The sequence below is a fragment of the Schistocerca gregaria genome, chromosome 2 (assembly GCF_023897955.1).
Source record: "Schistocerca gregaria isolate iqSchGreg1 chromosome 2, iqSchGreg1.2, whole genome shotgun sequence".
Classification (NCBI taxonomy): domain Eukaryota; kingdom Metazoa; phylum Arthropoda; class Insecta; order Orthoptera; family Acrididae; genus Schistocerca; species Schistocerca gregaria.
The window spans coordinates 503,416,231-503,431,020 of NC_064921.1; the positions used below are offsets into that span (position 1 = coordinate 503,416,231).

At 37.1% G+C, this 14,790-nt stretch overlaps 1 protein-coding gene across 1 annotated transcript in view; it reads left to right on the forward strand.

Annotated features, from left to right (window-relative positions):
• Window positions 1-14,790, forward strand: part of LOC126328531 (TATA-binding protein-associated factor 172) — a 274,135-nt gene that overhangs the window by 152,979 nt on the left and 106,366 nt on the right. The window contains exon 22 of the mRNA XM_049996048.1: window positions 13,359-13,465. Coding sequence (XP_049852005.1) covers window positions 13,359-13,465 — 107 coding nt within the window. The remainder of the gene's footprint in view (window positions 1-13,358; window positions 13,466-14,790) is intronic.

Sequence of the window (14,790 nt, forward strand, 5' to 3'; positions counted from 1 at the left end):
TACTGACGCGAATTCTTTACAGACGAATGGAAAAACTGGTAGATGCGGACCTCGGGGAGGATCAGTTTGGATTCCGTCGAAATATTGGAACACGTGAGGCAATACTGACCTTACGACTTATCTTTGAAGAAAGATTAAAAAAAGGCAAACCTACGTTTCTAGCATTTGTAGACTTAGAGAAAGCTTTTGACAATGTTGACTGGAATACTCTTTTTCAAATTCTAAAGGTGGCAGGGGTAAAATACAGGGAGCGAAAGGCTATTTACAATTTGTACAGAAACCAGATGACAGTCATAAGAGTCGAGGGGCATGAAAGGGAAGCAGTGGTTGGGAAAGGAGTGAGACAGGGTTGTAGCCTCTCCCCGATGTTATTCAATCTGTATATTTAGCAAGCAGTAAAGGAAACAAAAGAAAAATTTGGAGTAGGTATTAAAATTCATGGAGACGAAGTAAAAACTTTGAGGTTCGCCAATGACATTGTAATTCTGTCAGAGACGGCAAAGGACTTGGAAGAGCAGTTGAACGGAATGGACAGTGTCTTGAAAGGAGGATATAAGATAAACATCAACAAAAGCAAAACGAGGATAATTGAATGTAGTCATATTAAATCGGGTGATGCTGAGGGAATTAGATTAGGAAATGAGACACTTAAAGTAGTAAAGGAGTTTTGCTATTTAGGAAGTAAAATAACTGAGGATGGTCGAAGTAGAGAGGATATAAAATGTAGACTGGCAATGGCAAGGAAAGCGTTTCTGAAGAAGAGAAATTTGTTAACATCGAATATAGATTTAAGTGTCAGGAAGTCATTTCTGAAAATATTTGTATGGAGTGTAGCCATGTATGGAAGTGAAACATGGACGATAACTAGTTTGGACAAAAAGAGAATAGAAGCTTTCGAAATGTGGTGCTACAGAAGAATGCTGAAGATAAGGTGGATAGATCATGTAACTAATGAGGAGGTATTGAATAGGATTGGGGAGAAGAGAAGTTTGTGGCACAACTTGACTAGAAGAAGGGATCGGTTGGTAGGACATGTTTTGAGGCATCAAGGGATCAGAAATTTAGCATTGGAGGGCAGTGTGGAGGGTAAAAATCGTAGAGGGAGACCGAGAGATGAGTACACTAAGCAGATTCAGAAGGATGTAGGTTGTAGTAGGCTCTGGGAGATGAAGCAGCTTGCACAGGATAGAGTAGCATGGAGAGCTGCATCAAACCAGTCTCAGGACTGAAGACAACAACAACAACAACAACCCTCAAAAGGATTACAAATCAGCCAGTGTCCCTAAGATGTTTTGAGTTGTATTACATATGTTTGTATAAATTAATGAAGCTACACAGAATTCATAGTTTACGTACAGTTCACAAATATAAACAAACACCACCTATTTGAAGTACTGCCCCTTCATTAATTTCACAAACTCAAAATAAGAATAGTGTGCATTAACAGCACCACCAGATTTCACAAGATAATTATAATTAACATAAATTGTATAACTCACCATGTTTTTTTAAAATTTCTACGATGTGCATGATGCTATTCACAAAATTATAATCGAGCCAAGGGAATAAAACTGACAGTGAATTATGAACAATTCCAAATTATTGGGATTAAATTATGCAAAAACAATAAGGTACTTTTAATTACGTAACAGTGGGTGTTATGATTTTAACATGAGTGATTGATAAGTAATGAGTACGTAAGTTGAATGTCTTGACGACAACAACAACAACATGAAACATTATAATACATTCTTGAAGTTGCTTCTACAACAACTCATTACAATGAAATGCTTTAAAAAAAGACACAGTACCACAAACACACTTGTTATTTAAAGCATCGTTATGTTGTAGGGGGAGTCCTCAACAAAAGGTAGAAGTAACTTCACATGTGTGCTAGGGAAGTGTGCCTGGACCATTGCTGTTCAAGTTCTGTATTAATGACCAATGATATGTTTATCTATACTGAAGTAGTGTCTGAGAAAAGCTGCATAAATATTCAGTCAAGCCTTGATAAGATATAAAAGTGATGCAAAGATTGGATACTTACCCTAAATGATCACAAATATGAAATTATGCAGTTCACAGATCTCAAAACACTGTATCATGTAACTATAATATCTGTGAGTCAGAATTGGAATTTGTCAACTCATTATAAATGCCTAGGTGTAACAGTATTTTGTAATATGAAATGGGCAATCACAGAGGCTTAGTTGTAGGTAAAGCAGATGGCAGACTTTGATTCTGGGTAGAATACTGGGAAAATGCAATCAATCAACAAAGGAAATCACTTACATAGTACTTGTATGAATCATCCAATATTGTTAAACAAATGGTCACAGGTGTAATACGTTGTAGGAGGTGTCACAGTTTGTAAGAATAGAGAATGGAATGATCACGTAGGCTCAGTCATAGGTAGAGCAACTGGCAGATTTCAGTTTAGTGATAGTATACTAGGGAAATGCAATCAATCTACAAAGGAGATAGCTTGCAAATCACTCATGCTCCCCATTGTAGAATATTGCTTATGTGTGGAACAGATACCATAGAAGACTGACATGGGATATTAAATGCATATGAAGAAGAGCAGAATGAACAGCCACAGGTTTGTTTAAGCCCTGGAAAAGTGCCACAGCAATACTGAAGAAATTGAACTGGTAAATGCTTGTAGATAGATGTAAGCTATCCCAAGAAAACCAATTGGAAAAAGTCTTAAGAACCATCTTCAGATGGTGACACTGGGAATATACTGCAATCTCCTATGTATCACTCCCACAGGGATTGTGAGGACAAGATTAGATTGATTACAGAGCTCTTCCTACACTCCATATGGGAATAGAAAGGAAAGAACATATAATAACTGGTATGATGAGAAGTTTGCAAAATATGACTGCAGATATAGATGAAGATGTACAGAGTGGTGCACATAAAACCGGCCCGAAACGGACTGCGAATGCGCATGAGTAACATTACTGGCTTGTCATTGTCTTTGCCACCTTCCAACAGCAGCATATAGAAAGTAGTCATTATAAATTGTGTACTTCATTGTCATGCCTTACTCCATTGAAGAATGTGTGTTCATTGTTGAAGAATGTGTGCGGTCTGATTACATTGAAGTTGTTCGTGTCACTTTTCATGGAAAGTTTCCTGAAAGTAATATTCCTGCAAAATCAGTTATTCAGGATCTAGTGAGAAAGTGGCATTCGACAGGCAGTGTTATTAATTCAAAGAGAAATAATGCACCGACTGTACATACACCTGAAGTTGCAAACGTGACCGCACACATTGAAAGAAGTCCCTACAAGTCAACACGACAATTATCATAGCAATGTGGAATATCTCGCAGGTCATGTCAACACATCCTTCATGGTTGAAAAATGAAACCTTACTGTGTGAGTGTTCTTCAGCAAATAAAAGAAGCGGACAAGGGTAATCATACACATTACTGTAATTGGTTGCTGGAAAATGTCACTGGGGGACATCTTGATCCATTCCTCATTTTTTTGACAGATGAAGCTTGGTTTCATCTGTCAGGTTACGTTAATTCACAAAACACAAGACACTGAGTTACAGAGAATCCCCATGGCATACTGCAAAAGCCGTTACACGATTTAAAAATTGGTGCATGGTGTTCTGTATCTAGTAACAGAATTATCGGGCCATTGTTCTTAAACGAAACTTAAACACACATGTTTACTTGCAAACACATATGTTTACTTGCAACTCTTCAATGAATTTTCAGCTCTGTTGACTCCAAACAAAAAATGTTGTGCATATTTCCAGCAAGATGGGGCAACTTCTGATAAGCCGGATTTGTCCTTAGCTCGAGGACCATTGGTGAGGGCTTGTGGCCACCCCGCTCTCCCGACTTGTCATCATGCGACTTTTACCTCTGGGGATTTCTGAAGGCTAGAGTCTACCGCAACAATTCCAGAACACTTGACACATTGAAAAACAACGCATGTGAAGAAATTTCGAACATTCCTCAAAGAGTACTGAAAAGTGTCTTCCTTAACATGCTTCGACATGCACAACTTTCCTTGGATGTTAGCAGAGAACATTTTGAACATAGACTTTAAATTCCCTTCTAAAATATGCTTATTACACTATTAAAGGAAAATATGTTACTTAAACTGTTAATTACTTAGTTAATAATGAAACTGTACAATAAAAATATAAGAAAGCGATGATGTATGTTGAGTTTCTTCATTCATATTCCTTTAAGCGCAGGTGCCAGTTTTATGTGTGCCACTCTGTATTATTTGTTTTGGTCATCGGTACACACAAGTGGAAAATTTTGGTCAGACCACATTAGCGAAGGGTGAAGGTAGCAATAATAATACATTTATATAACATCTTCTGAAGGATTTGTAAATTCCCAAATTAAATTTCTTACCTGCATATTTAAGGTACTGAACTATCACTAGAATTATATCAATTTTTAACAAAAACAGTACACCATGCTAGATGGTTAAAACTGACGCAGGAATGCTAACCAGAAAGTTCAAAATGATAACTTTAAAAAAACATTAGCATGCCCAGCATAACTTACATTTCAAAACCCCAAGATGACTTACAATTTAGAATCATAGTAAGGAAAAAAACTATAAATAACACACCAAAAACTCTCCCTTAAAATGAAAGCTTGTAAAGGGGTCTATTAACATACAGTATCCATGCCTACAATTAGAGCCCTTAACTGAGATTAACTAAGTGTAACTCATAAGCAAAATGAACACAGCCACTTAAAAGTGGCGAATGTACAACTCGCATGTTGCGTACACTGACAACATAGCAACTGACAATCAATGCATATGTAGCTGCGGTAAAATGTTGTGTATGCAACACCAACAGGGTTTTTGTTTTTACTTGCCACAGCTGCTGGGCATGGAGAGGCAAATTACCCTTGGTAACCTTAAATTAAAATGTGATCATTTTAAGGGAACTTTAATTAACCAGGTGTGTCACCTACCTGAATCACTCTGATATGCCAGAATCCAAATGCATGGCCAGAGACTTCCTTAAACACAACTAATAAATCTCAACCTGAATTATATGGCACAAAAAATTGAGCGTTAGAACACAGGACTAAACTTCTTGCATAGTGTTTCCTACATACAAGATAAAATACTTGGCAAGAGGTGAAAGTCAAATTTACAGTCTTACTATTAGAAAGCACATAGGTAGTGAGCAAAGAATATATCAGTTCAATTCACAAAGTTGTTGAGTGAATTGCATTTCTCCTCATAAAAGTTCCCTCTGCATTTACTCTCCTACAGGTGTACCCAAATTTTGTTGACAACGCCTCAGCCTAGTTCTTCTGCCGAGCACTGTGCAATACATGAGTTCTAGGACAGCTGATGATAATGTTGCATTGCGAGTACCAACATGATGAATATGGCATACTACCTGTGTCACTACAATATGCAGCCCGTCTTCCTTTGCAGTACAGTGACACTCTCGGTGTTTTCGCATTCTAGCCACTTACCAAACTGTGTCCCTTCTCCATAAGAAGAACCTTCCCGTTTGGATGCAAACACAAGGCGCACTAGTATGCTGCTTCACCAAGCCACCTGAGCTTCAGCACAGAGGGCAACACCAGGCTCAGAACGAAGGATCGTCTTTGTGGAAGTCAGCCGAACCATGCCTGTTGTGACTTAAAGAGCAATGTCATTTATAACTGCAGCTTTTGATAAAGAATGTGTTGCCTAGCTGAACATGATTAATGATAATCTACTCTCACCATAGATTCTGGAAATTTATGCCATATGAAAGGTACTCCCTGTGGAATAGTGTTCAAAATTCAGGGGTCTAAAACCACATGAGCAGGCATATTCTCAACTTTGTTTTCATGTATTCAGATTTTACAATTGTCGTGATTTCAAGATGCTGAATGCAGACCTGTACTAGAATGTATGCAGTAAATGAACTTTGGAAGTATTCTTGAATATAGCTAGGTGGAAAAAAGAATGCTGAAATACTTACTTTGCCATTTATTTAAAAATTTATTCCTTTTAAAACATATTTCTCTTTTTTTCTTGCAAGAATAGACTTTTGATTAAGTAAATATCTATTAACTGATGTGTATTACATCATGTGCCATAAATAAGTTATTTCTTGTTTTAATTTTGTTATCGTACTGGAAAAAGGATAATATACCTTGAACCTTTTACCAAATCAGGCTTATATATCAGCACCTGGTGAATCTGATATCGCTTCACAGAGATATGACAATTTCTGTTCAGCAGTTCTGAATAAACATGTCGTAGAAATGAACTAACTTTCGACTTTACAGATCTGTCACTGCCGGTAAGATGGTATTTTCTTGAACTGTGTCGTTTTAAACCCAAAGTTAAAAATACAGCCTCATTATCTAGAACAGAGTTTGCACATTAAGGAAAATGAGACAAATTAAAAATGCTCACAGTAATTGCAGTATTATAGTCTTATGATTTTACTTGGAAAATGTAGCCGAAATTTGAAAATGTTGTCAAAACTTCTTTCTTCATAAAATGGTAGAGATCTGATAGCTGTAACAGCACAGTTGTCATATGTATGCCATATTTCACTTAAGATGGTGATCAAAATATATTTCAGTTCAACACTTATTTGAGAGAGAACATGAATATATGGGATATTGAAGCAGTTGAAGCAAATAATGTAATCTCTAAGGAGAATGCAAAAGTTGTGCAAGATGGAAAAAGGTAGAATTAAGTTTAGAAAGCAATAATAACTTAAGAAAACTGAATTTCACTCTTCAAATTATTTCAGTTACTGCGACTTTGAAACCATTGTTTAGCCATGAAATAATTTTCAGTGTGTTTAAGTTGTAATGTTAGTTAATGATATTATGATGTGTTTCTGGTGATGATATGATGTGTTGCTGGTGCCAGTAGCCAGCATTGTTTAAACAGTTACAGTGACAGTGGGTTAAGTTTCATGAAAAACATAATAACCCATGTTTCTGCAAAAAATTTAAATGTATTATCTTCATTGACCTCAGTGTATTAGATCCAGAAGGATTGTGTGTGTGTGTGTGTGTGTGTGTGTGTGTGTGTGTGTGTGTGTCAAAAAAGTTATATATAAGAAAGAAACTTCCACATGGGAAAAATATATTAAAAACAAAGATTCCAAGACTTACCAAGCGGGAAAGCGCCGGCAGACAGGCACAATGAACAAAACACACAAACACACACGCACAGAATTACTAGCTTTAGCAACCGATGGTTGCTTCTTCAGGAAGGAGAGGGAAAGACGAAAGGATGTGGGTTTTAAGGGAGAGGGTAAGGAGTCATTCCAATCCCGGGAGCGGAAAGACTTCCCTTAGGGGGAAAAAAAGGACAGGTGTACACTCGCGCGCACGCGCGCACACACACACACACACACACACACACACACACACACACACACACACACACATATCCATCCGCACATACACAGCTGTGTATGTGCGGATGGATATGTGTGTGTGTGTGTGTGTGTGTGTGTGTGTGTGTGTGTGTGGGCGCGGGCGCGCGCGCGCGCGAGTGTACACCTGTCCTTTTGAGTCATGTTGAGTTTTGGACTTGGCTGCAAACCTGAGGAAGTTACCAAGAATTGTTGCACTGAGAAAACATATGTAGTTGCATCATTTACAAGTTACTTGAGTAATACAAGCTTACCAGGAAAAATATCAAGTATGAAATTGTGACAATATAATGTTAATCATAAAATATCAACAAAAAAAAAAGGCTGTGTATGTCTGACAAATTTCACTTTTGCCAGCATTCTCCAAAATTTTTGAAAATCATGTGTACAGATTACTTAGCTATCTGATGCCAAATAATATATTGAGCATTTACAGTTTGGTTTTCTGAATGGTTGTGATACTGAAATATTTGACTGTGGAAATTTGCAACATCTTTGTGTAGACACAGAAGAAGGCCACTGTTACAGAAATGTTGGTTTCTTCAATACGGTTTTTTACATTATGGCGCAGTACGATGCCCAGAAAACCTTTATGTCAACTGACTCTGGTTTTGGAAGCCTAAACAGTTATAGCTTTGCAAATAAATTGGCAGTTGTGTGTGTGTGTGTGTGTGTGTGTGTGTGTGTGTGTGTGTTTGTTTTGTGCTGTAAACATGATTATTGACAATATGATGTAAATGGTTAGCTAAAAAATCTACTAATCAAGTGGCGACAGGAGAACACACACACACACACACACACACACACAAGTTTTTTTTTACAACCTTTTGGAGCCAGTGCCTTTTCTTCTAGCAGAAGAGTTGAAGGGGAAGGAAAGAGGGGTGAAGAATAAGGATTGGAGAGGCATAGGAAAAGGGGTACAGTTCAGAAAAGCCACCTAGAAACCCACATCAAATGAGACTTACCGCACGGGATGAGAAGGAAAGAACCCTGACCTAGGGATTCTGAGTGACTTTTCTGAACCTTACAAAAGTCACAATTTCTAAGCTATAAATACAGGGAATAGGAAGTATCTTCCCGAAAATAGGCTTAATGGTGGAGGTACATGGAGACACCTGCTTCATTATCTTTGAGGTTTTTTTATCCATCACAAAAGTTATACTACGATTTGACACTCAAAATGGGATTTCATAAGAGAGAATAGAGTGCACTAAAGCAAAATAAACTATTTTTAGAGTTGAGATATCACAATACTGGCAAAGAATTGGAAAAGCATAGCCCAGGCTACTCAGTTTCTGTAGCAGCTTTTCTCCGTGAGTATTCCGTTGACGTTATTGTCTCCTTTATTGTATTTACATGAAAGGCACTTCGTGGCCATCATATTTGATACTCCATGACTTACTGCAGCAATTACTATTTCATTTCACTTTCCATCACTTGTTAGTTTTTGTTTAACAATGTCCTATTTATGTCTTTGCAGAATTGTTTGCTGGGTCTACTGTTGTCAGTTTTACCCACTGTTTTGCATTGAGGCTTCAAAAATATTTACCGTTTCTTTGTTATGCTCCAATAAATAGAATAAAACTTTTAACTTCCCTTTTCCCTTTTAAGAAATGTTTGTAATTGATTCATGAAAAATCTGGGATTAAATAGCAAATATTTATTTGGGAATGGGTCACTACCTATCAAATGGAATGACATGGAACAGTAGGTAGGCATGCAGAGAAGATGAAATATTATAACTGGTTGAGATTGTAGAAGAAAATTTGTGTATTATAACCTGATAATTGTAAACTATCAGATGAATCACTATTACATGCGCAATTTTCATGCCATATTTAGAATGAAATGCAGTTGTGTTAGAACACCTAGAGATTATCACATTCATCATCTGTGTATATTTTTGTATCTCCTTAATTGTTCTAAATACAGTGCCCTCATATATTATTAGCAGATCAGCAGCATTAGAAACCAAACTGCACTGAAGTTTAGAAAATACAGTACATTTTCTTTCAGCAAAAGTAATGAATGGAAGATAATGAGCAAACTTCCACAGCTGTGTTATTGGTGCATAATCTTTCTTGTCTGAGAGAGCACACTGATCTTTTAATAGTCTCCTTGCGTTATTTGTTAACTGCATTTGATTGGAAGACATGAAATACCTGTAATTTTTTTATCATTATGTAACTGCATGAAAAATTTAAAGGTCTTTTTGAACCAAACCTTTCGGTTTCTGAACCTGGAGAAAACAGGGAGTGGCAGTTCAGACAAATATGGACCACAGTTCAAGAATGGAACAGACTGTAATAATCAGACAATGAGGAGTAATATGTAGCATTTAAATTCATGTCCAATTGGTACACTGCCATTACGCACAGTACATTTAAAAAAAATGCAAGTTGTGTCATATGTAAAAGTTAAATGTAGTGAGTAGAAATGATATTTATGGAATTAACATAACATACTTTGTAGACAAAGAAAGGAAGGATATGATCTGATGACAACACATTTCGTCTACAAATGGCCAAATGTTGTATGGGCCTTGTTTGTGATGTGTAGAACAGCTGCTGGTCCCACCATTTATGTGGTAGTGAGATGGATTATATATGGTCAACTCAAATTAATGTGACCACAGCTCATATTCTATGCAACATGCCACAGCCACTCATAGGAGGCAGATGGCAGCACTAGCAGTGGATGGGGGACGTGGAAATCAGTGCAGTTGTTGTAATATGGAAAGGGAGTGATTTACCTGATGTGAATAAGGGCATGATTGCTGCTTTTTGCCCATGTGTGGAAGCATTTAAAAATGGCTGAAGCTGTAAACTGTTCTTGTGCTGCTGCTGTTAAAGTATGCCGTGGATGGCGCAATGATGCTATTGAAAAGCAGTGCCAAGGCAACTGTGGTACACCATGGGCTTTTGGTGAAGTGGTGAAAAACGGCTGTAGAAATGTGTATGGATGGACAGGCATGCAACTGTTGAGCAACTGACCACTTAGATGAATCAATGGGCTGACAACAGTATCTCCTCAGTGACTGTTAAGTGAGCTTTACTGTTTATGGCCCTTCACAGTAGGTGCCTGGTTCATGCACCAAAGCAGACTGCTGTTCATAAAATGCTTTTCAGATGTTGACGAACACAACTTTAATTTAATGCTGGTATTTACTGACTGGTGCATAAACAGAATGAGCTATTTTTCACAAGATCACTGCGTTGATCCTTATGGATAAGATGTCATACAACAAATGTTTTATATTATACAATACATTGGTTTTAAAATGTGGTCTTCCTGTTGTACACATGTCCAATAACTCTTCTTGAAAACAGTAATGACCTATGCCTTTTTTCCAGTGGCTAGCACTATATTACTCCATGACCTTTAATAAAGTTATATTTGAAGGCAAGCAGTTTTTTCACATAATCTATATAGAACAATACAGTTGCTTCATCAGGTTCTCTTTTCAACAATTTTACTTGATTTCTGTTCTGTGGTCACTTACTTTGATGCCCATCTCTTTGGTATTTGTGTGACAATTAAAAGGAGGAACCATGGTTGATTTACTATAGTGTAATGGTTTTGGATGACTGAATTTTTTATTTAAGCCTCTCTGTGTTGTTTATTTTGCTACTGCCATAATCACTGAACAACTGTAGAGTTGACATTGATCAATTTGTTGGCTTTACACAAGACCACAAATTAAGTTTTTTGTGAGATTATCTGATAAGATTTCACTCTTGAATTCATTGAATGAATGCTTTTTAAATTGTTGTACATGTGATCAATTTTATCTTCATTCAGGTTTTGTTAGCTTTGTTTAAATCTGTAGTGAAGCCCTCTCTGTTTTAGTAAAAACTTTCAACTATGGTTACTGAATCACAGCAGATCTTTCATATTATCCAAAACATTGCATGGCACATCTATTTTATTTAGAGACTATGCCAGAAGCGGGCATCAGTTGTAGACTGCCGTTCCAATGGCTTCCAGGGGCAACAATAATTTGCATTTCATTGTTTTACAGAATTATTGACCGCTTTAAAAAATTTAAATGCTGCTGTGATCTACTCATTAAGAGGTATAATCCTTAAAAGTTTAACACATACAAGTATTACAGAATGCCAGACCTTCACAAAACTTTCTAATTGCACCTCGCACCCCCCTCCCCTCCCCACATGCATGTGAATGTGCACGCGCGCGCCCACACACACACACACACACACACACACACACACACACACACACACACAATGAAAGGAGAAAAAATGTATATCACTTGTTCATGCAGTAAAATTTCAGCATAAAACAAGACTTTTTCTACATTACTACTGACTACTCGCAGCACAGGTCTCGAACAGGATTCACATACACCACTGAATGTATCTGCAAAATTATCTCACTGTGTGACTGATAGTTCAGGAGAGATTTCGTCATAGAGATTCATGAAAAACTTGCTTTTTCTTAAAATGGGATACGTATTACTCAGACTATATTCATCCAGTGTTTCATAATAGAGCTCTGAGCAATTTCCAACAAACTTGAAGCATAGTTTCAAGCTTTTTCTATTCTTTTTCTTGCTTATGTGCTTAATGTAAAATATTTAACACATCAACTCATTTGTAAAGTAAGCAGACATTTGAAGCAGTTTTATACATAGAGTTTGAGTCTTAAAAGAATGTGGTATTTACTGGTACATGTCTAAAACACATTTTTCAATACTCATTTTATCCATTCATACTACATAATTTGATTCCCAGAGATGAATGATTGATGTCAAATGTTCAGATACTCTGTCAACAGTTTCTTACTATGCAGAATTTTGTTTTTAATGACATTTGTGGGTAAAAATAAAAATCAACTTCAGAAGAGTTGTGATTCATACAAGTTATTACAAGACACCCAAATAATTTCCATGTAGGTTTTAGCTCTTTTTGTTGTGTTCTGTATTGTAGTATGAAGGTCTTAAACAAGCCGCTGGTAATGTCAGTACATTCATGTATACAGGATGAGCCCAAATTTCATTGACAACATTTTGGAATTTATTCAGGGATATTTGCTGAGTGTTTCAGTATAAGGTACGGGTGACCTACAGTGATACACTGCAGAGTAATAATGTAGTTCTGATTTGTTTGGTTTGTCACTCCACTACCTGCGCTTGTGTGAAAATACCTTCATAACGGTGAAAAAGCCTATAACATTGAATCACAAAAGCATACAATATGAAACAGAGAGTATTCATCAACACCCAGCTGCAGATGTACTGTGATTTGGTTGCTGCCACTGTGCTAACATCTCACTATAGTATCACTGTGTCACTTGTCCATTTGCATTCACTAAACCCATATGCAAAGTGCATATTTACCAACTCTTTGTGTAAGCAGCAAACACCGTGAGTGAATGATGCTAGTTTGTTTCCAAAAGATGCGCAGTCCTGACTGTCAACATTTCCACCGTTGTACAGATATTTTCAGTGCGATCCACATACAAAGATAAATGGGGTATGGAATCAAATCAAATGCAGTTACTCTGTTTTGAGCCGCCAGAGATGAGAAGTCCATTATACCAAAATAGTCAGAAAATGTGTCTTGAAGGGCCTCCGAAATTTTGCTGGTGGAATTCAGGTTCAACCTGTATATTAAATAACTTCTTGTAGGTAATAAATGGTACTCAGCATAACTGCAGAAGCAGCAACATTTTTCAAAATTGATGATTTCCTGTTCGTTTTATCTTTCTCATTTATAGCAATATAAGGCTCTCCTGCATGATGACATGTACAAAATATGATGAATGGATAATCATAAGAAGGTAGCTAAGTTACGGCAAAAACCCATTTGACTGTATAATGTGGGCTTCCAGAAAATGCTATTAGAACTAAACTTTGGTGTAAAGTTACTATTTACCATTTTTGTTTCAAATCTCAGGCTGTTTTCTTCTATAATCAATAAATTTGTTCACAGACACTGCAGCAGTTTTAAATTCTGATGCAGCTGCTGAAGATTTGGTATCAACGTTACTGGTGTTGGAAATAACATGTCCAGCACTTGACAGAGACCTCCTTGCACAGGTATAAAAAGTTATTTCTTTACACTGATATTAAAGGTGAGCTATATTAGCTGTTGATGGCTTCAGAGTAAATGTGATCCACGAGCAGATTTGTTTATTGAAAATAGGCAAATATATTTTGACATGGCTTGAAGAAGTTGACATATCCATAATTTTATTTAGAATAAGTGTTTGCTTCTCACTGATAATTTGGCAAAATGAGAAAAAGTTAATTATAGCACTGTTTTTTATAGCTATAATTTTTTGCCTACTTTGTGAATGTATACGTTAATTGGTTGAACATCAGTACTTGAGTGTTGAGTGATTAATGTTTCATTATGGGCTAAGTAATTTAAAAAAAAATTCAGGCATTTTACAAATTTTAGGTGTAATAAGTATTGTTGTAATCATAGTAAGGGATATTCTTTTAAATATGCAGCATCGAGTTGTTGGTGTCTCCAATTCTACATCTACATTTATACTCCGCAAGCCACTCAACGGTGTGTGGCAGAGGGCACTTTACATGCCACTGTCATTACCTCCTTTTTCTGTTCCAGTCGCGTATGGTTCGCAGGAAGAACGACTGTCTGAAAGCCTCCATACGCGCTCGAATCTCTCTAATTTTACATTCGTGATCTCCTTGGGGAGGTATAAGTAGGGGAAGCAATATATTCGATACCTCATCCAGAAACGCACCCTATCGAAACCAGTCGAGCGAGCTACACCGCGATGCACAGCGCCTCTCTTGCAGAGTCTGCCACATGAGTTTGCTAAACATCTCTGTAACGCTGTCACGGTTACCAAATAACCCTGTGACAAAACGCGTCGCTCTTCTTTGGATCTTCTCTATCTCCTCCGTCAACCCGATCTGGTACGGATCCCACACTGATGAGCAATACTCAAGTATAGGTCAAACGAGTGTTTTGTAAGCCACCTCCTTTGTTGATGGGCTACATTTTCTAAGGACTCTCCCAATGAATCTCAACCTGGTACCCGCCTTACCAACAATTAATTTTATATGATCATTCCACTTCAAATCGTTCTGCATGCATACTCCCAGATATTTTACAAAAGTAACGGCTACCAGTGTTTGTTCCGCTATCATATAATCATACAATAAAGGATCCTTCTTTCTATGTATTCGCAATACATTACATTTGTCTATGTTAAGGGTCAGTTGCCACTCCCTGCACCAAGTGCCTCTCCGCTGCAGATCTTCCTGCATTTTGCTACAATTTTCTAATGCTGCAACTTCTCTGTATACTACAGCATCATCCACGAAAAGCCGCATGGTACTTCCGACACTATCTACTAGGTCATTTATATATATTGTGAAAAGCAATGGTC